Consider the following 24,532-nt stretch of genomic DNA (forward strand, 5'->3'; position numbering starts at 1 on the left):
CAAGTAACATCGCATAAGGCGGACTGTGGGGCGCTGTGGAGCAGATTGCAAGTGCACCGGGCTTCAAAGGAGGAAAGTAACATATTTCAATTGATGGGACCAGGAAAGGCAGAGATGGTGGGAGAGTGTTAGGGAATGGTACCCCTTGAGATGATGTTTTAGCAGAGTTAACACAGACACACATAATAATGACATAATATAAAAGTGGCATCATAGAAATTCAGTCTTCAGAAATAATGTAGGAAAATTGGCCACATTACGAAGTGCCTTGAATCTGAGTGGAGTTGTGTCTGTTTAGTGGACAAGAAGGAACCAAAGAAGAAAATTAATCAGAAAACTGTGTTTTAGGACAACTAAGCAGGGCAACCCAATGTAAGCAAGGAAATGTAAGATTAATCAGGAGATTTTTACAGGAATGCAGGTGAAAGTAGCGAGCCCGTGAAGGATAGCTGGTAGCAATGGAAAGGGCAGGATATAATGAGACGCTTGAAACCATTGGGAGTGGGCAGTCAGAGAATGGGAGGTGCCCCCAGCGTCTACATCATAAGCCTGGCAGGTAGAAAGCTCCCATGAAAAGTTTGTTAAATTGCAGGATGTCTGAGTTTCCTACTTGGATCGAAGGGAATGGTAGTGTCATTTATAGAAACCAGGAGGAAGAACTGATGGGGTGGAAAGATAATTTGGTTTTAAGTATTTGGGGTTTGAAGAGCCAAAGAAACATTAATTCTTGTTCCATAACTAAGCTTTACAAACCTGTAGTCTCAAACATTTTCTGCCCATTATTGTTCCTTGTCACTTTGTATATGACTTTTAAAAAAGATTTAAACTGTTGAAATAGAAAAGTCACTTGCAAGTACCTTTTCCATTGCAATAAAGGTAATTATAAAGTTAAAATATGAATTGCTTTTTGTTACGGCACAGGTAGGAACAAGAGCCCAGTCAGAGAGAATTCGGACGTATAATTTCACCCAGGATAGAGTCACTGACCACAGGATAGCATATGAAGTTCGCAATATTAAGGTAATATTACTGAGTATGCTTTATGTACTTTTGACTTTTGAAGAAGCTGTAGTCAAATTCTGAACAGTTATGTCTGAAATATTGCCAAGTAATTTAAAATCATTAAGCCAGTTTATGTTAGTTGATGCTCTAAAATTTGCAAACATTTGTATTAGTTCGCTGGTAAGAAATATAGTCTTTATGCCAGTTTGAAACAGTTATCTTTTAAATTCGAAATTCTTTGTTATGCAATCACAACATATTAACAGATACTCGGTATGCATATATACACGTATATCAGTTTTCTATTGCTGTGTGACAAATTACAACAAATATAGTGGCTTAAAATAATAATAATCTCATAGGTAGTGTAGCTCAGAAGTCCGAGTATGAAAGAGCTGAATTCTCTGCTGTCTGCTCCTAAAGACCGCCTGCGATTGCTTTCTATGTGGCCCCCTTCATGTGCCTCCTCCCACTCTGAATCTCTTGCAGGAATGGCTCAGGCCTTTTAAGGACTCATCTGTTTAGGCCAGGGCAACCTCGATACTATTGCTTTTGATTAACTGAGTGTCAACTGATTAGTCACCTATCACTGGAGTGACAGTCCATCATATTTGCAGCTTCTGCCTGCACTTGAGGGAGGGAATTACACAAGGTGTGCACAGCACGGGGCATCTTGAACTCTGCCTCCCACAATGTGTATTCATGAGATTCAGGGGTTACACTTAATGCTGTTTTGGAAAAGACCCTGTCAAGATGGTTTGAACATTAACCCAACTAAAACTCATCTAGCCGAGACCACTGACATTAATACATTAATGATGAAGCACAGAAAAATTTTGCTTTTGCTTCCACTGAAGCGGAAAATGAACTCGTTCCCATAAAGGACTATGTGGAAAAGGCAGGTGACAGAAGGTTTTGATTTTTTTCTTTGGTGCCATGTGATACCTAGGCCTCCTTTACTTGATTCTGTCCCGTCCTATACTCAGAATTACAGTCCTAATTTTGCAAGGGAAATGTCTGTGATTTTAATATATTTAGAAATTTCTGTGTATCTTGTGCCACTTCCTGTGTCTTCTCAGCAATTTAAGGCTGTCTTGCAGAGGAACATAATAGTCGTGTCAAAAAGAAGAAAATACTTGCTAACTTCCCTTTCCTCAGGAAACATACAGAAATAGCCAAGCGTGTTTGGCAATATTGTTTTAATTGCACCATATTCTTTCAGTTGTTTTTCTGGTAATGGTGATGGTTTCCCTGAGACAGCCACATTCTTATGACCAGTAATGTTTTTTAGATGGCCACATAGGTGCTCAGTATAGTATTCAGTCATGAAACAGAGGCAGGGTAACTAGCTTTAATAGTTATAAAATATCTTACTTTGGCTAAATACTGACATGTTATTACTAAACTAGCATGCCAGACTCAGAAATAATAAGGAAAATGATATTGACATGCTCTAATAATCACTAACAGCTTATTGGAAAGAAAGAAAACATTCCATATTAGTGAAAGGAAAGAATTTGAAAATGGCGTGGAAAAAAATGTTGTAGTAAAACATTAAAATCTGAAGGACAGGAAGAAGCTGAAATATGTGAAGTCTACAAGAGGTCAGAAGTCACATTTCCCGCCAAGCTGATATAAGGAAAGGAGCAAAAAGGAGAACAGGATGGAAAGAATCCTGATGATATGAATCCTCACGTTCGTTTATTCCTAAGGCCCAGCTTCACTTCCATGGTGGTGGCAGCAGCCTTGTACGTTCCTATCCCTGGGTTCTGTGAGATCATCCAGTATTCTTAGCATGAATTCTCTTGTAGGTTATTTTATTTTATTTTATTTTGTCTAGATAATGAGCACAGGCTACCATGTAACATATTGTTTTGTATTTTTATTCTGTTTCTCCAATTCCTTGTGCAGATTCCTTAGCATCAGCTTATCCCCTGCCCTATATTCCAGTCACACTGGAAATTTCCCCTTGCCCTGGGCTTTAAATGTACTTTGTTTCCGTGCCTTTCTTCCTACTAATTCTTTTGACCGTTCTGCCTACCTCCACAGTCATGCACCACATTAGGACATTTCAGTCAGTGAAAGACCACATATATGGCAGTGATCCCATAAGATCACTGCCATCTAGCCTGGGTGTGTAGTGGGCTATACCATCTCGGTTTGTGTAAGTGCACCCTGTGATGTTTGCACAACAAAATCACCTAACGACACATTTCTCAGAACATATCCCTGTCGTTAAGCGACACATGACTGTATTTGGAGAAATATTATTCTCTTTTTAAGATCTAATTAAAATATTTTTTTCCCTCCTAAACCCTTCGCTGATGCCACCTTCTTGTCGAAATTAATGACTCCTTACAGCCCTCACTTTTTTCTTTATTTTTTAATTTCTTGCACTTTATTGTGATGCTTATATATTTGCCTGGCTCACCCCTACATTATGAGCTTCTGAAAGTTAGGAACTAGACTCATTGATCTTTATCTTCCTCTCTCTAGCACTCTGGTTAATCCAGCTGAACTCTCAATGTGATGTGATTATCAGTAAGAATGCTAATCCTTTTTACATAATTTCCAAATGATGAAATCACCTTGGCAATACCATAATAATGTGAACTCTTGGCATACTAATTTTATAATCAGTTTTCATTTTATGCTCAATATGGCATAAGTCTTAATTTTCGAATTTCTTCATGGTGCTTTTGCTTCCAGTTTAATTTTAAAGTTTAATTGAGCTTTTACTGAGTACTGGTATTTGGGGACTACAAAGATAGTAAGGCAGATCTTTTCCCCTACAGTTTAACTTGAGGGATAAATGTGTACACTTAATCTAAAATTCAATTTTAAGACCATTCAAGAAAGACTAAATATAAGATTAGTTCGTGCCTGCATAAAAACTTTAAATATTTTCTGTTCCAGATGCCAACACTACAAAGTATTTCCATTGAGCCAATGTGTAGATTTTGAGCATTTCTCAAGTATGAAATTGTGCTAATTCACTAATCCCAACAACTCTGTTATATAGAGTGTGTATAACACAGGAAAAGTACTTGAAGTCGTTGTTGTAGTCATTTCTCAGAGAGGCACTGTAGGGAAGTCTAACTGAAACAGTTTTCATCCAATGGAATCACTTGGAGGTAAACATAAGAGAGAAATTTTTTTCTCAACTTTTTATTTTGAAAGTTTCAAGCATACCTGTTTAAAGACTAGTTCAATATACACCCTATCCCGAAGGCAGCAGTCGTTGGCGTTTTTCTGCATTTGCCTTCTCTTCCTCCTCCACCTCCTTTTTCTTTCCGTATATACGCCTGTGTTGCTATTGAGCCATTTGAAAGCAGTTGCAGACTTCAAGACACTGATCCCCTAAATGTTTCAGCATGTAGGACTTCTAGAGTTTAAAATCAGTGTATTTTCAACTGAAGAATAAAACGGAACTGTCATGAACCATTTCATCTAAATTTGGAGGATTAGCCTAAGTGTGAGCTGGAATGGTCTGGGGAGGCTTTATCTGAGCCAGGTCCAGAGGAGTTGGCAAGGAGAGAATGACAGGGAGCAGTGTGCACATTAACACAGCAGCAAGATGCCTGGGCATTAAGGCGTTTCAATCTTTTTTCCCCTTGGGAAATAAGGTGTTATGAAGGAAAATGGTAGAATTTTCAGGACAAGAATAAAAACCCTTATTTTTTTTAGGGTACAAGAGGAGAAAGGATTCAGCAAACATATCCTCCCAAAGATGGTTTGAGGACCTAAAACGGTTTTGTCAGAAAAGTCGAGCAAAGGAATTTTAAAGAGAGGGAGGTGGTAAATTCAAAAGTTGATTCAGCTCTCTTTGTTTTGTTGTCTCCAGAGTTGTTGGAAAGATCCAAACCTCAGGAGATTGGTTTTTAAACAAAAGGCTAATTTAAACAATTTGAGACGAATAGTAGAATTCCATTTACTCTTTTGGATTCACTTTTTATATAAAAAGCCAGTACTAACTGGGAATTCTCCCAACTTAGCAATCATGGTCATTACATTGTAGAACCATGTTGGTAATCCTGTGTTGCTATTAGTGACTATAAAGAAACCAAGTAAATACACAGTTAATTCTTTGCTTTGTTTCTCCTTTATTTCTAGTAATGGAGTTTTCCTAATAACTCTCTTTTATCAGGAATTTTTACACGGGGAGAAGTGCCTGGATCACCTAATTCAGAGACTACTTCAGTCAGCAGATGAAGAAGTCATTACTGAATTTTTGGATGAAAACCTTAAATCAGCAAAATAAATGATTTATCATTTATTATTGTGTAAATGAAATGCACCTGTATCAAGAAGCAGACTGAGCGTGGAAATCTTTGTGAATGTTCATAAAGCGCAGCCAAAAACACACAGTACTTACAAACATATTTTTTAATGAATCGTCACATTTCTGTCTTTTTTTTTTTTTTTTGAGGAAGATTAGCCCTGAGCTAACATCTGCTGCCAATCCTCCTCTTTTTTTTTTTTGGTGAGGAAGACTGGCCCTGAGCTAACATCTGTGCCCATCTTCCTCTACTTTATGTGGGATACCTACCACAGCATGGCTTGCCAAGCGGTACCATGTCTGCACCCGGGATCTGAACCGGTGAACCCTGGGCCACTGAAGTGGAATGTGCACACTTAACTGCTACACTACTGGGCCGGCCCCTGAATTGTCACATTTCTTGACCTAAGAGTTTATTTTAGGTTTCCTGTAAAGTACAGTCCAACTCTTCAAGTAGAAAACAAGCATGTGTCATTGAAAAGAGAAATAAAGTATTGAGAATTGATTAGGTGATTTAGGACAGGTCGCTTGTTCTCTTTATATGCCTTTTCTTAAATAACCATCTATAAATTAATTTAAACATGTTTTTTATCTGTTACTTAAGGACTTTACCATATGGTAAACTTTGGTGGTATGAGATTTATAAACTTCTTTGTAAAACCCTATTTAAAGACAACTTTAATCATGTTAAAGTTAGGCCTTAAAGTGCTGCTTTTAAATAAAAAATAAATAAGGATTGTGAAGTCTATGAGGGAATAACAATGAGCGTCTCTAGGATATAGATTGTAGAGCTCTTTGAGAACTAAATGAGTTCTATACTATATAAACTACAAGCTAGTATTTAAAGTAGACTGTCTGCTTGGCTTCTATTTTTTATTCTTTGGTGTAAGTTAATGAGCATCAACAGATGTGGTGTAATATGAGTAATTCCCTGCAGTCGGTTTTGTGCAGTGATATATAAAACCTAGTCCTTACCTGACAGAGCTTCCAGTTGAGTGAGGGAGCTAAAATAGAAATCACCAACTCAAAAACAAAGTGGCATGATGTATCTGGTAATTGTTCTCAGGAAATTTCTTGAGTGAAAAAGAAAGGAGTTGTTATTTTAGACATTCTTCAGAGAGGAACTATGTTCCAGAAAAGACTGGCTAAAATAGAGTTTTAAGACCAATGGAATTATTTGGAAGTAAAGATGAGAGAGAAATTTTTTCCAAAATTTTTATTTTGAAAATTTTCAAGCATGCAGAAAAGTTTTCAAAATAATTTTTAAAAAACAGTTCAGTGAACTCTGTATACTCTAGATTCAACATTATATGCTCACTTTGCCACATTTGTTTTTTCTCTGTATGGACATATACACACACACACATGTTGTGGTTGTTGGACTATTTAAAAGTTAGTTGTAGACCTCATAACACTGCTCCAAAATATTTCAGCATATCCTAAGAATAAGGACATTCTCCTACAGGATTATAAGTCCATTATCACACCTAATTGTATAATAATAAAATTGTATAATATAATCCAATTTCTTTACATATTAAAATTTCTTCAATTATCCCCAAAATGTCTTTTGTAGCTATTTTTGTTTGTTAGTTTTGTTTAATCTAGCATCCAACCAAGATTCACACATTGCATTTGGTTGTATCTCTTCAGTTTTTGGATTAATCCCCCAAGATTTTTTTTCACATGACATTGACCTTTTGAAGAGTCCCACAAGGTTGTTTTGTAGCGTGGCCTACACTCTGGATTTGTTTGGCTGCTTCCTCATGCTGTTGGTAACTTTCATCCATCCCTTCAAAGTATTATTAAGTAAAATTAAGTCTAAAGATTAAACACAGTTGGCAAGACTACTTCATAGGTGATGTTGTGAAATTTATACTGTATCATATCAGGAAGTTCCAGCATTAGTGATGCAAAATTTAGAAACTGTCACGTCTCTCCATTGTAATGGTACATGTTCTTCATAACTAGTATGTAATCTGTGAGGAAATACTCTGGCGTCATATAAACATTTGATTCCTCTTGTGCTAGGCAGCTTCTGAGATGACCTCAGTGATCCCTGTTCCTGGCAGTCATGCACTTATGTAATCTCCTCCCCTTAAATGTGGACTGGATTTATAGACTCTCTTCTAACAAGTAAAATACGAAAGAAGTAGTGGGATTGTCACTTCTGATACTATGTTTTAAAAAGACTTGCTTCTGCCTCTATCTTTCTATCTCTGTCTCTGCTTCTGCCTCTCTCTTGGGCCACTCGAGTTGGTGGAAGCAAGGCAATATCGTGAGCAGTCCCAGGAGTGGCTCACACCACGTTGTATGGCAAAACAGACTCTGTCTGACAGCCCTCAGGGAACTGAAGCCTGCCAACTAGCTCATGAGTGAGCTTGGAAGCAGATCACTCAGCCCTATTTGTGTCTTGAAATGACTGTGGCGCTGGCCAACAGCTTCACTACAATTTCCGGAGAGTCCTTGAGCCAGAGCACTTCACTACCTGCTCTAGGATACCTGACCCTCAGAATTGAGTGAATTAGTGTTTGTTGTTTTCAGCTACTAATTGTTGGGATGATTTGTTTCACCAAAATATGTAGCTAATACACCCAAGGATCTTTCCTCTCACTGATTTAACATCAGTTAATGATTCTTACTTTGCCTGAATCAGCTGTTAGATTGGGAGTTACAAAATGGTGATGTTATTGTTTCATTCTTTCTACGTTTTTTAGCTGGTGTTCTTTAAAGAAAGCTTTCCTTTGTTTTTCCTCTCACTTGGTCTGAGTTGAGAGATAATTTAATCCTATTTGAATCAATATTATTATTTCCCTAGGGGTAGGCATTGCCCCCTAAAATAATATATGTCTCTGGAAAATCTGATTTAATTTGAGAGCATGTTGAGACTTTGAGGGTAAAAGAAACACAGAAACTGATTTTGTTTTCAGGCATTTTTTATAACACAAACATTTTTGCAAGGCAATGTAAATATTACACATTGTGTGAAACAAGGCAAAATGTAGATACTCTAACTTGCTATACTATGTCAATTATGAGACTACATGTAATTTTTCAAATTCTACCTTTTTTTCAGAAAAAACCCTAAATACATAAACTTGAAAACATGATTTCTGCAAATATTCATTAAGAAAGTAAAAAATGGGCTGGTCCCACCGCCAAGTGGTTAAGTTCATGCACTCTGCTCTGCTGCCCAGGGTTTCCCAGTTCAGAAGCCGGTGCAAACATGGCACTGTTCATCAGGCCATGCTGAGGCGGCATCCCACATAGCACAACCAGAGGGACCTACAGCTATGATATACAACTATGTACTGGGGGGCTTTGGGGAGAAGAAGAAGAAGGAAAAAAAAAAGAAGATTGGCAACAGTTGTTAGCTCAGGTGTCAATCTTTAAACAGCAACAAAAAAAGAAAGTGAAAAACTGTAAGAGGGGAAGCAAGAGAAAGGAGTATTGATTTGTTACCGTTCATTCATTTGATGATCAGTGTCATCATTCTACACATGCCAAGGAAGGGAAGGCTCTAAGAGGGAAAGAGGACAAAAGGGAAAAGCACTTCTTTAGCCAAAGGGAGGCACCTCCTTAATGCGTCCAGTAACCCTCCTACCACTGCCAAGGTCTTTGCCCTTCCTTCATCCTCCAGCTCTGGCTTTTCCTTACAGCACTCAATTTATTTGGAAGAAAAAGAAGTCGAAACAAATAGTGGAGCTATAAACCTACAGAAACCTCCAATGGTATATTTCTCAGACCTCTGTATGTGTACAGATTACTTGGAGATCTTGCCATAATGCAGATTTTGATTCAGTACGTCTGCAGCCTGTGATTCTGCACTTCCAACCAGCTCTCAGGTGATGGTGGATGCTGCTGACCCACAAACGACACGTAGAGTAGCAAGGACCTAGGACATCCGTTATTCAATTAATGAGTACTTTCAGTTGTTATACACTTTATTTCCATACAATGAGATTTGATTAAACTCATAATCCCTGCTTCATTCAGACAGACTTAGTCTCTCAAACTACAAAGATAAAATGGACATCTTTTAACTGTTAGCAGAAAAATGTTAGAAATGAACAGATAAGCCAAAGAGAAATCAGGGGTCTTGTAAAAAATCTGGAAAGCCAAAGTTTGTTGCTTCATATGCACAACACTTTTAGAATATCAAGGAATAACAAACTTTATTTAAAAAATAAACTTTGGAGTTTTTAAGTCGAATTTGAAATTGAGTCAAGGGACCCAGGATTAACAAACTTCTAGAGACAGTCAATAAAAAGTTTTTTAAATTATTTTAAAAAGCATATAACTGTCATGTTGGGGCAACTGTCAAGAGGAGGACATGTGTTGAGGGGTGAGGCTTCTGGGATGCTGGTAATACTATATTTCTTGACCTGAGTGAATGTTACACGAGTGTACTCATTTTGTGATAATTCATTGCATTTACAATTTTGATTTGTTCCCTTTTCTGTATGCAAGCTATACTTCAAAGTTTTTAAATAATGAATTAAAAAATTCTTTTTGTTTTTGTTTTTTGCTGGGAAAGATTCGCCCTGAGCTAACATCTGTTGTCAATCTTCCTCTCTCTCTTTTTTTTTCTCCCCAAAATCGTAGTACATAGTTGTATATTCTAGTTGTAGGCCTTTCTGGTTATTCAATGTGAGCCACTGCCACAGTATGGCTACTGACAGATGAGTGATATAGGTCCTTGCCCCGAATGAGTAGGCCACCAAAGTGCAGCACACAGAACTTTAACCACTAGGCCATCAGAGCTGGCTCTAAAATTTTTTTAAAGTATATGACAGGTTTGAAACAAGTTAGCTGCCCCTAAAGTGGAACAGAAGTCACGCCCCAGGCAGCTCACTCACTAGGCACTCTCCAATTGAGCAAGAGTAGACCCATAAAAACTTTCATGGCAGCCAATGACTAAAAGCAGTGTGAGTCATTTTGGATGTAGAAATAAAGCGTGTTCGGGGCTGGCCCCGTGGCCAAGTGGTTAAGTTCACGCACTCCGCTTCTGCAGCCCAGGGTTTCGCCAGTTTGAATCCTGGGTGCAGACATGGCACTGCTCATCAAGCCATGCTGAGGCAGCATCCCACATGTCACAACTAGAAGGACCCACAACTAAAATACACAACTATGTACTGGGGGGCTTTGGGGAGAAAAAGGAAAAATAAAAAAAAAAATCTTTATAAAAGAAAAAAAAAAGAAAGGAGTGAACAGTTTGTAGACTCTGTTTAAAAATCAGAGTGAAAAACAATACTGATGGGGCCCAGGATGACAATCTGGCAGCCCCTGACTGCAAGCAGGACCTGAGTTAGGTGTGGTGGGGAGTAAGGGGCGGTACTCACATGGGGTGGGAAGAGGAGGCACTGGAGAATCACACACTGCACAGAAGACAAAATTCTGAGAAGGCGAACCGGTGCTCTGCTTTCGTGGGCTTCTTTATGAAACAAAGTGTGTCAAGATTGTGATAAAAGACAAACAAGTGAAATACCTTATACATTATAGTGGTTGGAATAAAAACTGGGATGAGTGTGTTCCAGAAAGCAGAGTACTCAAATACATGAAAACCAATCTGCAGAAACAGAGCTTCAAGAAACCAATCAGGAGAATATTCAGTGGGGAAGATGAGAGGGGCTGCCCCAGGAAAGAAGATATCTGATCTGCAAGAGAAAAATGTTGGAGTCACTCAGAAATGGAAATGGGGCAGTCCTAGTGAGACGCCTCGGCCTCCCCAGAAAGAAAGGGCCCAAGTGGACTGAGCTGTTGGAAACGCTCATGAACAGAGTTAAGTTAAACTTCAACTCCTAAAGATTCTTAAAGAACTAAAATGATGGTTTGTTGATGACTGAGGCTTAAATACCAGACAAAACCAGCTCTTTATCTTCCTGACAAGAAGAATGTGGATTCCATTGTAGAGGATTATGCAAATTACAAGAAATCTTGAGGAAACACAGATAATTAGGTAATAATAATGCTGTTAATGAAGTTATGTTGAGAATAAAAGTATACTGGCATGTAATGTTGGGCACTCAGCTACTCTACAAATTTGAAAGACCCAGTATGCTGAAATTCTCAAAGATTACCCCAAGGCATCTTTGTCCCAGGTGGAATAGAGCGCCAGCCACTTCTACTGAGATTTGGCGTGATGTTGGTCTATACTCCTCTAGATGAGACAAGTCCTATTTTATTTATGACTGAACTATCATCACAATTTCCTGGCAAAGAATTCTACAACTTTATTTAGTGCCAGCAGAAGTGGCTCCTCCTAAGAGGAGGTATAATTTAAAGTAAATTAAGTGCACAGATCTTAAGAGACACTTCACTGAATTTGGCAAGTGCACGCACCCATGTAATCACCAGCCCAATCAAGAAGAAAACATTTCCTTCACTCTTGAAAATTTCCTTGCGTCCCTTTCCAGTCAATTCAGCAATCTGCCAAACCCCTTTCTCCAACAGTGCCAGCCTCTATAATGATTTTTATTCAGCAAAGCTTATTTTCACTGTTCTGGAACTGCACATAAATGGTCGTACTACTGTACTCTTGTATATCTGGCTTCTTTTGTTCAACATAAAATTTTTGAAACATTTACAATATTGCATGTTCAAGAGTTGTTTCTTTTTTATTTCTGAGTAGTATTATACTGTATGAATATACCACAAATTTTTTCATTGTCCTATTGATACACATTTGGCTTGTTTCCAGTTTTTGGCTATTGTGAATAAAGCTACTATGAACATTCTTGTACAAGTCTTTTTGTGGACTGACGTTTTTTGTGGACAGACGTTTTAATTTCCTTTGGGAAAATGCCTAGGAGTGAAATTATTAGGCATCTAACATTCAAAGAGCGGCCAGCCCTGTGGTCGAGTGGTTAAAGCTCTGTGCACTGCCCTTTGGCGGCCCGGGGTTCGCGGGTTCAGATCGCAGGTGTGGACCTACTCCATTCATCAGCCATGCTGTGGAGACATCTCACATACAAAGTAGAGGAAGATTGGCACAGATGTTAGCTCAGGGCTAACCTTCCTCAAGCAAAAAAAGAGGAGGACTGGCAATGGATGTTAGCTGAGGGTGAATCTTCCTCACACACACACACACACAAAACATTCAAAGAAACTACCAAATGTTTTTTAAGTGGATATACCAATTTATATTCCTATTATTAATATGTGAGGGTTCCAAAGGCTTCCTATTGTCATCAACATTTAGCATTCTAGATCTTAAAGTTTAGCCATTCTAGTGGGTGTGCAGTTTTCTCATTGCAAATTTAATTTGCATTCATCTCGTGATGAATGACATTGAGCAGCTTTTCATAGATTTATTGGCCATTGGGTGTATATATTATGATTATTCTTTTCCAGTCTATGTCTTGCCTTTTTATTTTGTTTCTACTGCTTTTTGAGTAGTACTGCTTTACAGCCAAAAGCTTGTGATCTTGTTGAAGTTCATTTTATCAATTTTCTTAAGGTTAGTGTTTCCTGTGTCCTAAAAAATATTTGCCTACTTCAAAGTCACAGAGATAATCTTCTATGTTTTCTTTTAGAAGCTTTATAGTTTCACTTTACATTTAATATTAAGATCTCTTTTGAATTAACTTTTGTTTAGGATATAAGGTAGGAGTCAAGGTTAATTTTTTTTCACATTGTGATCCTGTTGTTCAACACCATTTGTTGAAAAGAGTTTTCTTTTTCCATTGAATTGCATTGATACCAATGCTATGTTTCTAAATTTTAAAATTCAGTTCCTCAATTGCACTAGCCACATTTTAAGAACTCAAGAGCTACAGGTGACTTCTGGTGACCGTATCAGTCAGCACAGATACAAAATGTTTGCAACATTGAGAGAGCTCTGTGACCGCACTACTCTAGACCTTAGGGCACAGTGTATACTACATATTTTGAATTCTGTGAAGGGTAATCTAAGCCAAGTAACAAAGTAAGGGCAGATATAAGGAAACTAAAAATCAATCACTGAGCTTATATGAAACACCCAGAGTAGTCAAATTCAAAGAAACAGAAAGTAGAATGGTGGTTACCAGGGGTTTTGGGGCAGGGGAAAGGAGAGTTATTGTGAATGGGTACAACATTTCAGTTTTGCAAGATAAAAAGAGTTTTGGAGATGGATGATGGTGATGGTTGCAAAAAATGTGAACGTATTTAATCCCAAAGGAATATACACTTTAAAGTCATTAAAATGGTAACTTTTATGGTATATATATTTTACCAATATAAAACATTTTTTAAATTTCTTTTTCCCCAGCTGGTGTTTAGTTCAGGTGAGAAAGCAATTGCTATTACTAGTGACTTAATTCTCTGTGGTGTATGTGAGGGAGACCAACAGAGGTGCAGAGGAGACACAGGAGTCCAGAGCCCGACTTAGTTTAAGGTCTCTATCTTAGGGTTTTTACAATAGACGTCTTCAGCTAATAGGAAAAGAGAGAAAAACAATTTGACTGAGAGTTATTCTATTATCAGTTATCCACCTATTTGTGTAATATTAAAGATGTCATTCATTAAGTTATGGTAACCATGGCAAACTAGTAGCAGGAGCAGTCTGGTTTTTAAATAAAAGTTCTCTATTTTTTTACTTAATCTCTAAGCACTTGATTTTTTTTTTTTAAGATTTTATTTTTTCCTTTTTCTCCCCAACGCCCCCCGGTACATAGTTGTGTATTCTTCGTTGTGGGTTCTTCTAGTTGTGGCATGTGGGACGCTGCCTCAGCGTGGTCTGATGAGCAGTGCCATGCCCGCGCCCAGGATTCGAACCAACGAAACACTGGGCTGCCTGCAGCAGAGCGCGCGAACCTAACCACTCGGCCACGGGGCCAGCCCCTCTAAGCACTTGATTTTGACGATTTAACTAACAGACAATGTTGATCAATATCTATCAAAAACATTTATAAAACATAGATTGTACTATATTAATTCAAGAAACATCACGGCATGTATGAATACCAAGCTCTGAGGATCTTGTGTTTTTGTATGATACAAGGTTTATTTGTTTAAATATTTTCATTTAAAACTCTCATTAAAACACCTTAATAAAAACAATTTCAGAATCTTCAACTGATTTGTGGCAAGGAAGTGAAAGGTGCAACTTGAAAACACTCACATAAAGAGCTTATGAAAATAATCTTGCTCCCCAGGAAATGAAGTGTCCATCTGGTGAGAGGCCAACCCACCTATTTATAAGCCTGATTTGCATTTGACGCCATCTATAAACGCTGTTCTCTAGGACCTCATCTTTGTCAAAGACATCCTAATGAATCTATGGATATAGTTTAGTATTGAAAATATTGCAATACCCTTCAGAACCTTTCAAAGGAAGCAACATTAAGAGCTGGAGCTTTTCTTTGCAGAAATTGCTCATGGTTTCAAATTAGGAGGTGTCTCATTTTTCAGAAACTCCAAAAGAAAAGCTAGCAATGACTGAATATATTCTAGGTACGGCGTAAGTAATTAATTATTGTTCTAATCAACACATAATTATTAAAGCGTCCTACGTCCTGCTCAAATTATTCCATCCTCACAAAATCCTATGAATACCATCATCTCCATTTTACAAAGAGGGAAAAGCTCTCAGAGAGAAGTCACACAATGAATGAATCCTAAAACGGGGCTTCTACTCTGGACTCCAAACCCGGTGCTCTAAATCATCAAATTGAAGAGCATTAACGCTTTTTAATCGTTAGCTAAAGCAGGCCGCCCCAAGAAGCCTCGCGATATTACTCAAACTACTACTCCCGACATGCAAAGCGGCTTCGGTCCGTCAGCCTATGCCCGTGAGTCTGGAGGGCACCGGCATGCCTCGAGGCGCGAAAGGCAAGCTGGGAGCCGTAGTTCTCCGGGGCGCCTACCGGTATTGCCAGCGCGGCAGTGGCGGCTCTCTCGGTTTCAGCTAGCGGATCTTGCGAGGGCGAGCTGAGGCGGAGAAAGGGCGCGGAACTGGAACAGGGTGAGTCAGGCACTGTCTACGCGATAAAGGGAAGCAGCACCGCGGCGAAGGGCGGAGTTGAGTAATTGCGGCCCCTGCTACCGTCTGTTCAGGCAGACCGCGATCTTAGCGCCAGCCAGAGGAGGGTGAGGAGGAGCCCAAGCCCGGTCCTTGCACCCGTTCTCGCCGTCGGCACCCCGCCGCCATCTCCACCATGCAGTCCCGGGAAGAAGCTCCGCGTTCTCGCCGCCTCGCCAGTCCCCGCGGTGGGAGGCGGCCCAAGAGGATTTCCAAGCCCTCGGTTTCGGCTTTTTTCACGGGCCCGGAGGAGCTGAAGGACGCAGCCCATTCTGCAGCCCTGCTGGCACAGCTCAAGTCCTTCTACGACGCGCGGCTGCTGTGTGATGTGACCATCGAGGTGGTGACACCTGGCAGCGGGCCTGGCACGGGCCGCCTTTTTTCCTGCAACCGCAACGTGCTGGCTGCCGCCTGTCCCTACTTCAAGAGCATGTTCACTGGCGGCATGTACGAGAGCCAGCAGGCGAGCATAACCATGCACGATGTGGATGCCGAGTCCTTCGAGGTCTTGGTCGACTACTGCTACACGGGCCGCGTTTCTCTCAGCGAGGCCAACGTGCAGCGCCTTTACGCGGCCTCCGACATGCTACAGCTGGAATATGTGCGGGAAGCCTGTGCTTCCTTCCTAGCCCGCCGCCTAGATCTGGCCAACTGCACCGCCATCCTCAAGTTTGCGGATGCCTTCGACCATCACAAGCTGCGGTCACAGGCCCAGTCCTTTATAGCTCACAACTTCAAGCAGCTCAGCCGGATGGGTTCAGTTCGGGAGGAGAGTCTGGCAGATCTGACCTTGGCCCAGCTGCTGGCTGTCCTGCGCCTGGATAGTCTAGACATCGAAAGTGAGCGGACAGTGTGTCATGTGGCCGTACAGTGGTTGGAGGCGGCTCCCAAGGAGCGGGGTCCCAGTGCTGCAGAAGTGTTCAAGTGTGTCCGCTGGACACATTTCACTGATGAAGATCAAGATTACCTGAAAGGGCTGTTGACCAAACCCATTGTGAAGAAGTACTGTCTGGACCTTATTGAAGCGGCCCTGCAGATGCGATACGGTGACATGTTGTACAAGTCTCTGGTGCCAAAGCCAGAGAGCAGCAGCGGCTCTGTTGTGTCCACAGCAGAAAATCCACCCCAGAGGCTGGGCGTGTGTGCCAAGGAGATGGTGATCTTCTTTGGACATCCCCGAGATCCCTTTCTGTGCTATGACCCATACTCGGGGGACATTTACACAATGCCATCACCATTGACCAGCTTGGCTCACACTAAGACTGTCACCTCCTCAGCTGTCTGTGTCTCTCCAGACCATGACATCTATCTAGCTGCCCAGCCCAGGAAGGACCTCTGGGTGTATAAGCCAGCCCAGAATAGTTGGCAGCAACTTGCGGACCGCTTGCTCTGCCGTGAGGGCATGGATGTGGCATACCTCAATGGCTACATTTACATTTTGGGTGGGCGAGACCCTGTTACAGGAGTTAAATTGAAGGAAGTGGAATGCTACAGCGTTCAGAGGAACCAGTGGGCACTGGTGGCTCCGGTACCCCATTCCTTCTATTCCTTTGAACTAATAGTGGTTCAGAACTATCTTTATGCTGTGAACAGTAAACGCATGCTATGCTATGATCCTAGCCACAATATGTGGCTGAACTGTGCATCTCTTAAACGAAGCGACTTTCAGGAAGCCTGTGTGTTCAATGATGAGATCTATTGTATCTGTGACATCCCGGTCATGAAGGTCTATAACCCAGCCAGGGGAGAATGGAGGCGGATTAGTAACATTCCCTTGGACTCAGAGACCCATAACTACCAGATTGTCAATCACGGCCAAAAATTGCTCCTCATCACTTCTACCACCCCACAATGGAAAAAAAACCGGGTGACTGTGTATGAATATGATACTAGGGAAGACCAGTGGATTAATATAGGTACCATGTTAGGTCTTTTGCAGTTTGACTCTGGCTTTATTTGCCTCTGTGCTCGTGTTTATCCTTCCTGCCTTGAGCCGGGTCAGAGTTTCATCACTGAGGAAGATGATGCACGCAGTGAGTCTAGCACTGAATGGGACTTAGACGGATTCAGTGAGCTGGACTCTGAGTCAGGAAGTTCAAGTTCTTTTTCTGATGATGAAGTCTGGGTGCAGGTAGCCCCTCAGCGAAATGCACAGGATCAGCAGGGTTCTTTGTAAATATTTTGAAACACTAAGATATTTCTACTGCTATGGAATGTATCTTAAAAAGATATTCTCTCCTTTTTCTTGGAAAAAAAAAAAGGTGATTAGGACCGCAGATTTGGTTTAGAAAGGGTAATGTTTGAATTACTCACATAATGTTACAAAATTTAAACAGTACACAAAATCAATCTGTATAATAATTTACTGTGCTAAAAGTCGAGATTGAAATATGCAAAAAGTGAGCTATATAATTGATTAGAATGGTTGGTGGTTTTTTTCATTGTTCAGGTATTCATTGCACCAGTGGAGTGTTTTGTTTTGATTCGTTACGCTAGTTTATATTTTGATTATCTAATTTAGTCTTCTCTTAACTTTTTAATTCTACTTAGTGCCACAAAGAATTTAACTTCTTAATTTTTATAATAGAAAATTGGACTAGAAATTGTTGGTACCATTTTGAAAGTTTATGTTTTCCTTCAAAATAACAAAAGTAGCGGATTCCCCAAATTTTAAATTAGTCAGTTTTTAATATTCTAAGTTCGTATAGTTTGTTAAAATTTGGTTTGGTTTTTTTTCCCTTTTGCAAAGAAAAAAATTGGACATGTATATATTAAGTTCATAAAATAGTGATTCATTTGGGTAACATGAAGAATGGTCTTAAGAGCTCTCAGAAAGTAAAAAAAAAAATCAGGATTCCACTGTTTTAAAAGAAATTTCACTTTTAATTTTGCAATATAAAATGTGTTTTTGCTAAATGTGACCATTTTTCTATCTTAACATCCAATTATTTAAACACCCTTCTAAACCAAACACACTAGGTAACTCCTTTGTAAGTTCCTATTTTTCATCTATACCTGATACATGCTTCGTTGAATCAGAGGAACAGTCCTTTTTTTCCCTGGACATATGATTGGGTAATGTAAATTTTTATCCATTGGTCATGCCTTGTCTTAAAAGTTTATATGCTTTCCTAAAGTATTTTGGCTGTATAGGTTTGGTGTTTGTCTTAGAGGATTCTTCAGCAGGAAGTGATTTATTCTTTACTGTTTTGTCAGGTAATATTGGTTTAGAAAATATGTATAAACTAAAAACAGTATTTTATTGAGATCCCTAGTTATTGTGTCCATCAACTATAAAATCAAGTGCCACCAGAAAACTTTAAAACTTTAAGCTGTATATAAAACTGTTTTGTGTAGCATTGAAGTATTCTGTCAGATTTGTAAGTCACTGGAAATGATTATCACCTTGAAGTTACTTTTGTATTAAAAGTGGACAGTTAAACAACAGTGGATGATGGCATTTGGGGCCAGTAGTGAAAGTATGTTTCCTCTAAAATATTTCCCTAAGCAGTGGCATACATGTTTTTTTATCACAGTATTTGTATTTGTATTGCTCTGTAGTTCTCTGTGAACCATGCTTGGGTCTTTTTTGGATTGTTTTGTTTTGTTTTGTTTGTATCACCATAGTGTAAGGGAAAGTCCAGAAATAGAGACTAAATCACACAAAATTGACATTGTTAAATACAAGAACATATAGGTGCTTACCTTCTGAGGGTCTGTTAATACATATGGTTGTCACGATCCATATACATGAAAAATGGTGTACGTATACAGATGCTTATGGTCTGTATGTTTTCCTGTACCCACTTGGAATTATCTTCTTGAAATCTTTGTTCAGTAACATGCTAATTCCTCTTCCATGTTTATTCTGTAGTGACCAAATGCTGACATTTCTTACACCCTGGCAGAGTACTTAGGAGTGTGCTTCTGGATGGGGAACCGAATTTTGAATGAGAAAAGAGAGAGGAAGAGAGAAAAAGATTTTAAAAAGCCAAACACACAAAGTTTTCTTAGCCATTTTGATTGGCCACTTGAAGAGTCCACAAGACTTTCCTGTTTAACGTTATTTCTGGTGAAATAAGATTCTTGCCCTAGCATATGTGTTCCTTCAAATAGCAGACATGCTGTAGTGGGCAAAGGCTAACTTGTCCCATTTGATATCAGGGACATTTTAGGCACTGCTCTTAACATAGAAAGCTGTTTCTTAATAGTGTTGTTTTTTGGCCAACTTTTCTTTACCAGTAACTTCTTGTTGATAGCTTTTTCTTTTGTAAGGTTGAAATAGGACACCAGATTATCCATTGGCAGAATTAAGATATGCAACCAATTGATAATAGACGAATTCTCTTATTTGCTCTTCTCAACCTTAAAGTTAGGTACAAGCTAATTAATAGTCATATCTTGGGTTACAAAAAGGTTTTCTTGGGAAGTTTTGGTTTCATGAATATTTGTCAATTAGGGAATAGGTGTTAACCATTATTTTATAGATAAATGTTTTGTACATGGTTAGTTACAAATAAAACTGGCAGTAGAACCCAGGCCTTCTGACCTCTTAATTTAGTGTTTCTGCTAAATGTATAAAAGCCTTGTTTATCCAGTGAGTGACACAACCAGCAGTGTTGAAACCCCTTCTTGACAGGAAAGTACCTTTGTCACAGTTTTACAATTAATTGGCACATCATTTAGCAAATGCTCAGTACAATGTTGATTACAGGACTACTATTTTTAAGGTTTAGAACCATCTTATTTTTTGTATCTGTGTGCCTGTAGTCTGGAAAGCTCAGAGAACCCAAATTATTTCAAATACTTTTAAAATTCAAAGAATAAGTAGCATTGGTGTTTTTAAAAGAATAAAATAAAAGACTAATTTAGCAAATGATTTGTTTAATTTGCATTTAGAATTAAATTTAAGTTCTAGTTCCCTTCGAGCTCCTCTAGTTGAGCAGTGTTTTTTCTGTTTTGTACCTGGCTCTTAGTGAGAATCTGATGAAAGCTTTTGACCCATTCCCCAGAAAAATGTACATGCTCCTGTTTTCACAATTTCAAGGGTATTATGACACTTTTGAAGTTCATCCACACATCTTGGGTAAGAACACTTGTGACAGAGTCCCAAGAATACTTCTACAAAAAGGAGCTGACATTGCTGAAATTCAAATTTTTTTGTGATGAGTAACACAAAAATGAGTAAATGTAAGTGATTTAAAGAAATGAATCAAATGAGCTAATGTATATGAAAGTTTTTCAACTTGAAGTGTTGTACATATATGTGATATGAGTATTGTCTAGGAAGGCTGTGTATATATTAGAATTTAAAGCAAAATTTGGTTCCTGATGTTTCAAACTGCCGCCACCATAGCTGTTTATTAGACATGTATCTAAGTAGCAAGAGTTCTTCTTCTCATAAAGAGCAGGTAAACAGGAGGTTGGAAACAGGCATCTACCCATAAAGAATCTATTTAAAATTTAATAAAAAAAAATAATCAATTTGCTACTCACTGCTCATTAAACTAGGAACCAGTGCTTTGCCTGATGTCATTTTTACCAATTTGTACTGAAATGAGGAAAAAATATAAAATGTGATGTAAACTAAAGTTATTTCATTTGTTTTAATGTTCATACATTGGAAATATAAAAAGTTTGCAGCTCTAGGTCAGTCCCTAAACTTTAAAAAGTTTACTTGTCTTTGAAATCCTAAAGTGTGATAACCAGAATGTAGACAGTGACGTGCTTTAGATTTGAACTCTTGGAATCGTTTTATGTTGGGTGCTTCTTAGCTGTTTTATGTTGCCTCTATCCTCATCAGATCTCTCCCATGTGTTCCTAAAAACTTCAGCACCTTCTCATCATTACAACTAACTTTAGAATAATATTCATTATAGCAAATATGAAAGTATTAGGAGACAAAATTATTTATAGAAAATATGACTAGCAATCCTAAAAGAATTAATTGATAAGCTGTTTTTAGAACCATCAAGATGGTTAAATATATACAAACCAGCTGTTTTTTTAATTGAAGAATAAAAAAAATATTCACAGAAAATGCCAAGTCTTAGAATAACCAGATAGACAATAGGTTTGGTGCCCTCTCCTTGACTCTGGGCCATTTTGTGACCTGGATCTATTCCATCAGCTCCTGTTCCTCAGTTCTTTAACCTTGTGGACTAAACATGTTCCAAGACACTGGGAGTACAGGGACAGGCATTGTTGCATAGCATTCTATCCATTTTTGACACGTGTTTTCTCAGAAACCATCCTAGTCTGTGGGCATTACCTCTTTTCAGTGGAATCAACCTTTTATATTCTCACCTCCAAGGCAATTTTAGCTGCTTGGGACAACCATATCTTAATCAGGAATATGGGGGTCAAACTGTTCCTTAATTCTGGGGAAACTAGCAAATCGCTAGCAAAATCTAGCAAATGGCTCTCACTTCGAGGCACAGCATGATCCAGAATCTCGATGTCCTTATGGCTTTCTTTGTGCAGAGAAGATATCACAGGGCAATGGTTTCCTCTCACTTTATATGCTAGTTAGGGTCTAGGTGTGGTTGTATATACAGAGACCCTATAGTTTTTTTAATAAGAGAAGTTTCTTATATATAAGTCCAATCTGTTATGTTGGCCCTGATCTTTTGTCATTTTCTGTGGGGGAGAACCTAAGCATAGCACTACATCCAGCTGCGAGGTTGACTGGGAAACATTGTCATTAGATGGGTAGCTATGAGTCCAGCTAAATCTCAGGGGATTCTATTACTAAATAGATTAGTAAGCTAATATATTTTAATATAGACACATCCAGGACTCCTGTATTCAAACGCAAACAATTCACAACACCATGCAGGCTTCATTGCTATGATGGTCATTTCAAATCTCCCCAATCCTCCTTCCATAAATAATTCACAGCCAAAAGTTAAATTCCATGTAATGCTGAACAATGATTTTTCACAAAAAAATGCACCTCCACGTGCCTTTAACACACACACACAGGAACACTTGTCGCATCCTTGCCATTAAGTCCTATCTCAGTCCAAGTTTTCCTAGCAATGGCAGAAATTAAGCCTTCGGAGTGTCAGGGTTCTCTCCCTAAATGCTTAAACTCTTTTCCAATCCCCTCTTCTCCTCTGGGAACCTACCAGCTTAGCCCTCTCACTCATCCCACACCCCAACAGCTCTCGCTATTACTATGAGGAAAAGGAGGAGAATGAACTGGGGCAATTGGCAGTCTCTGTCACAGTTGACTAAATGGATATGCTGTCATTCAATGAGTTGGAGAATATAGGAGTCAGATCAGATTTGGAGACACTAGTAGATGCATGTGGTGTCCCACATCACACGCTTGGCCAACTTGTGACTTCAGCTGCATCTATGGTGGACACCCCTAGACCATGGTAACAGGCCACTTTGTTTTTCTGCCTCAGGACTTTCTCTGAAGGATCATTCTCTTGGGCAATGCTCCAGCAACCACAGCACAGGAGTTCAAGGGGAAGTTAGTGCCCCCAAAGCAGTCCTTAAGCAATGGAGGATGGGAATTGGTAGGTACCTGCCTCAGCATCCCAACTTTAAGGAAGGGGCAATTCTACAATGCATCCTATATGGATCCTCAAAGGGTCCCCTGCTGGATTGAACCCCAGTCTTCCCACGACAGTAATCATCTCAGTAACACATCTTCCCTGTGTCATTTGCAGGGTATGGCCAACCAAGTCACATTACAGAAATTTGATTTGGCAGTTAGAAGGTCATTGGTGATATTTTGCAAAGAAGTTTCAATCTGAACATAGCTTAGGGGCAGAAGCCTGGTAAGAGTAGATTAGAATGAGTGAGATGAAGCTTTAGTTAGCCACATGCTACATGCGGCTCTAAAAAAAAACAGTCAAATTCAAGCCTCACAGCCCTTCTTGTAACATGACAACAAAAATAGTTTATGTTGGGGCCAGTTCAGTGGCTTAGCAGTTAAATTCACACACTGCTTTGGAGACCTGGGGCTCGCCGTTTGGGTCTTGGGTGCGGTCCCACACACTGCTTATCAAGCCATGCTGTGGCGGCATCCCACATATAAAATAGAGGAAGATATGCACAGATGTTAACTCAGGGCCAAGCTTCCTCAGCAAAAAGATGAGTGATGGTGGATATTAGCTCAGGGCTAAGCTTCCTCAAAAAAAAATTTATGTTTTTTTTTTTAAAGATTTTATTTTTTTCCTTTTTCTCCCCAAAGCCCCCTGGCACATAGTTGTATATTCTTCATCGTGGGTCCTTCTAGTTGTGGCATGTGGGATGCCGCCTCAGCATGGTTTGATGCTGTGCCATGTCCATGCCCAGGATTCGAACCAATGAAACACTGGGCCGCCTGCAGCGGAGCATGCAAACTTAACCACTCGGCCACGGGGCCAGCCCCCAAAATTTATGTTTTTATAAAAATAATGTTGCCGGAAATGTTGAACCTGAATCTCATTAAGCCATTAGAACAAAATTCCAGTTTACAGGAAAGACCGCAGACAGAAGGACAAATTAAAAACACCATGAAGAAACAATCAGCCAAATCCAGAATGTGGGACATCCAACAGGACAGCTGACACAACGTCAGCAGTAATTTATCTTCCTTCACATGGTAAGATGTGACAAAGTGGAAACAGAAAGCGTGGGCTATTCTTTGGAAGGGAACGGGCAGTACTTAGGGAGGAAGAGAATACCTGGATTGTGGTGTTGGTTGCTGTGAGTCTTAAACACTTTACTAGGCTCAGCCAAAAAGCTGTTAGAGAGAAGAAACCCAGAAGAAGAAAGGGAGGGTCATATCGATGGAGATGAGTCTCTAGGTGTGGCTTTCGACTTCAGGTAGGCTATGCCTCTAACCTTAATTCTTTCTTCCAACTAGGATGAAAGGTTTTCTGCTGAAGGAAAAGGAGCAGCAGGGGCAGGGTGCTTGAGGAGAGGGCGGACCTACGAACTGGTAAGCTTTGTGAGAGCGGGAGGGATGGGGCTGCTTTGTCTTTGTGTCCCTCCTAACACCAATCAGAGTGCCTTGAACAGACCTGAAAAAACGTTTCAGACTGGAAGTGTTACTGTAAAATAGAACTGTGTGTATCCTGGATCTTAACAATCTGAGATACATCACTAAAATTTCTATTTTTTAAATAATCCTTAAATGGCTTGAATTTCGATATATTCTTCTTGATCACTACATGATTCTTGATTTTTTTTTTTTTTTTTGGTTAGAATCATAGAATATTAGAGAGCAATTTTCTTATTTAAACCCA

At 39.4% G+C, this 24,532-nt stretch overlaps 2 protein-coding genes and 1 pseudogene across 6 annotated transcripts in view; all 3 read left to right on the forward strand.

Moving 5' to 3' along the window:
* The window catches only part of MTRF1 (mitochondrial translation release factor 1), a 57,788-nt gene extending 50,943 nt beyond the window's left edge, over positions 1–6,845 (forward strand). For all 5 annotated transcript variants that reach the window (XM_023621660.2, XM_023621661.2, XM_014732118.3 and 2 more), the window contains 2 exons: positions 922–1,020; positions 5,150–6,845. In XM_023621660.2, coding sequence (XP_023477428.2) covers positions 922–1,020; positions 5,150–5,263 — 213 coding nt within the window. In that variant the 3' untranslated portion in view covers positions 5,264–6,845. The remainder of the gene's footprint in view (positions 1–921; positions 1,021–5,149) is intronic.
* A 4,057-nt stretch (positions 6,846–10,902) lies between these two features.
* On the forward strand, positions 10,903–11,569 carry LOC102150884 (mortality factor 4-like protein 1 pseudogene; annotated as a pseudogene).
* Positions 11,570–15,420: 3,851 nt separating this feature from the next.
* On the forward strand, positions 15,421–17,461 carry KBTBD7 (kelch repeat and BTB domain containing 7). The gene is given in 1 exon segment (NM_001257123.1): positions 15,421–17,461. A coding segment is annotated over 1 exon segment (2,040 nt). The 3' UTR covers position 17,461.
* Positions 17,462–24,532: the final 7,071 nt, after the last annotated feature.

Source organism: Equus caballus, chromosome 17 (assembly GCF_041296265.1).
Source record: "Equus caballus isolate H_3958 breed thoroughbred chromosome 17, TB-T2T, whole genome shotgun sequence".
Taxonomy (NCBI): Eukaryota; Metazoa; Chordata; class Mammalia; order Perissodactyla; family Equidae; genus Equus; species Equus caballus.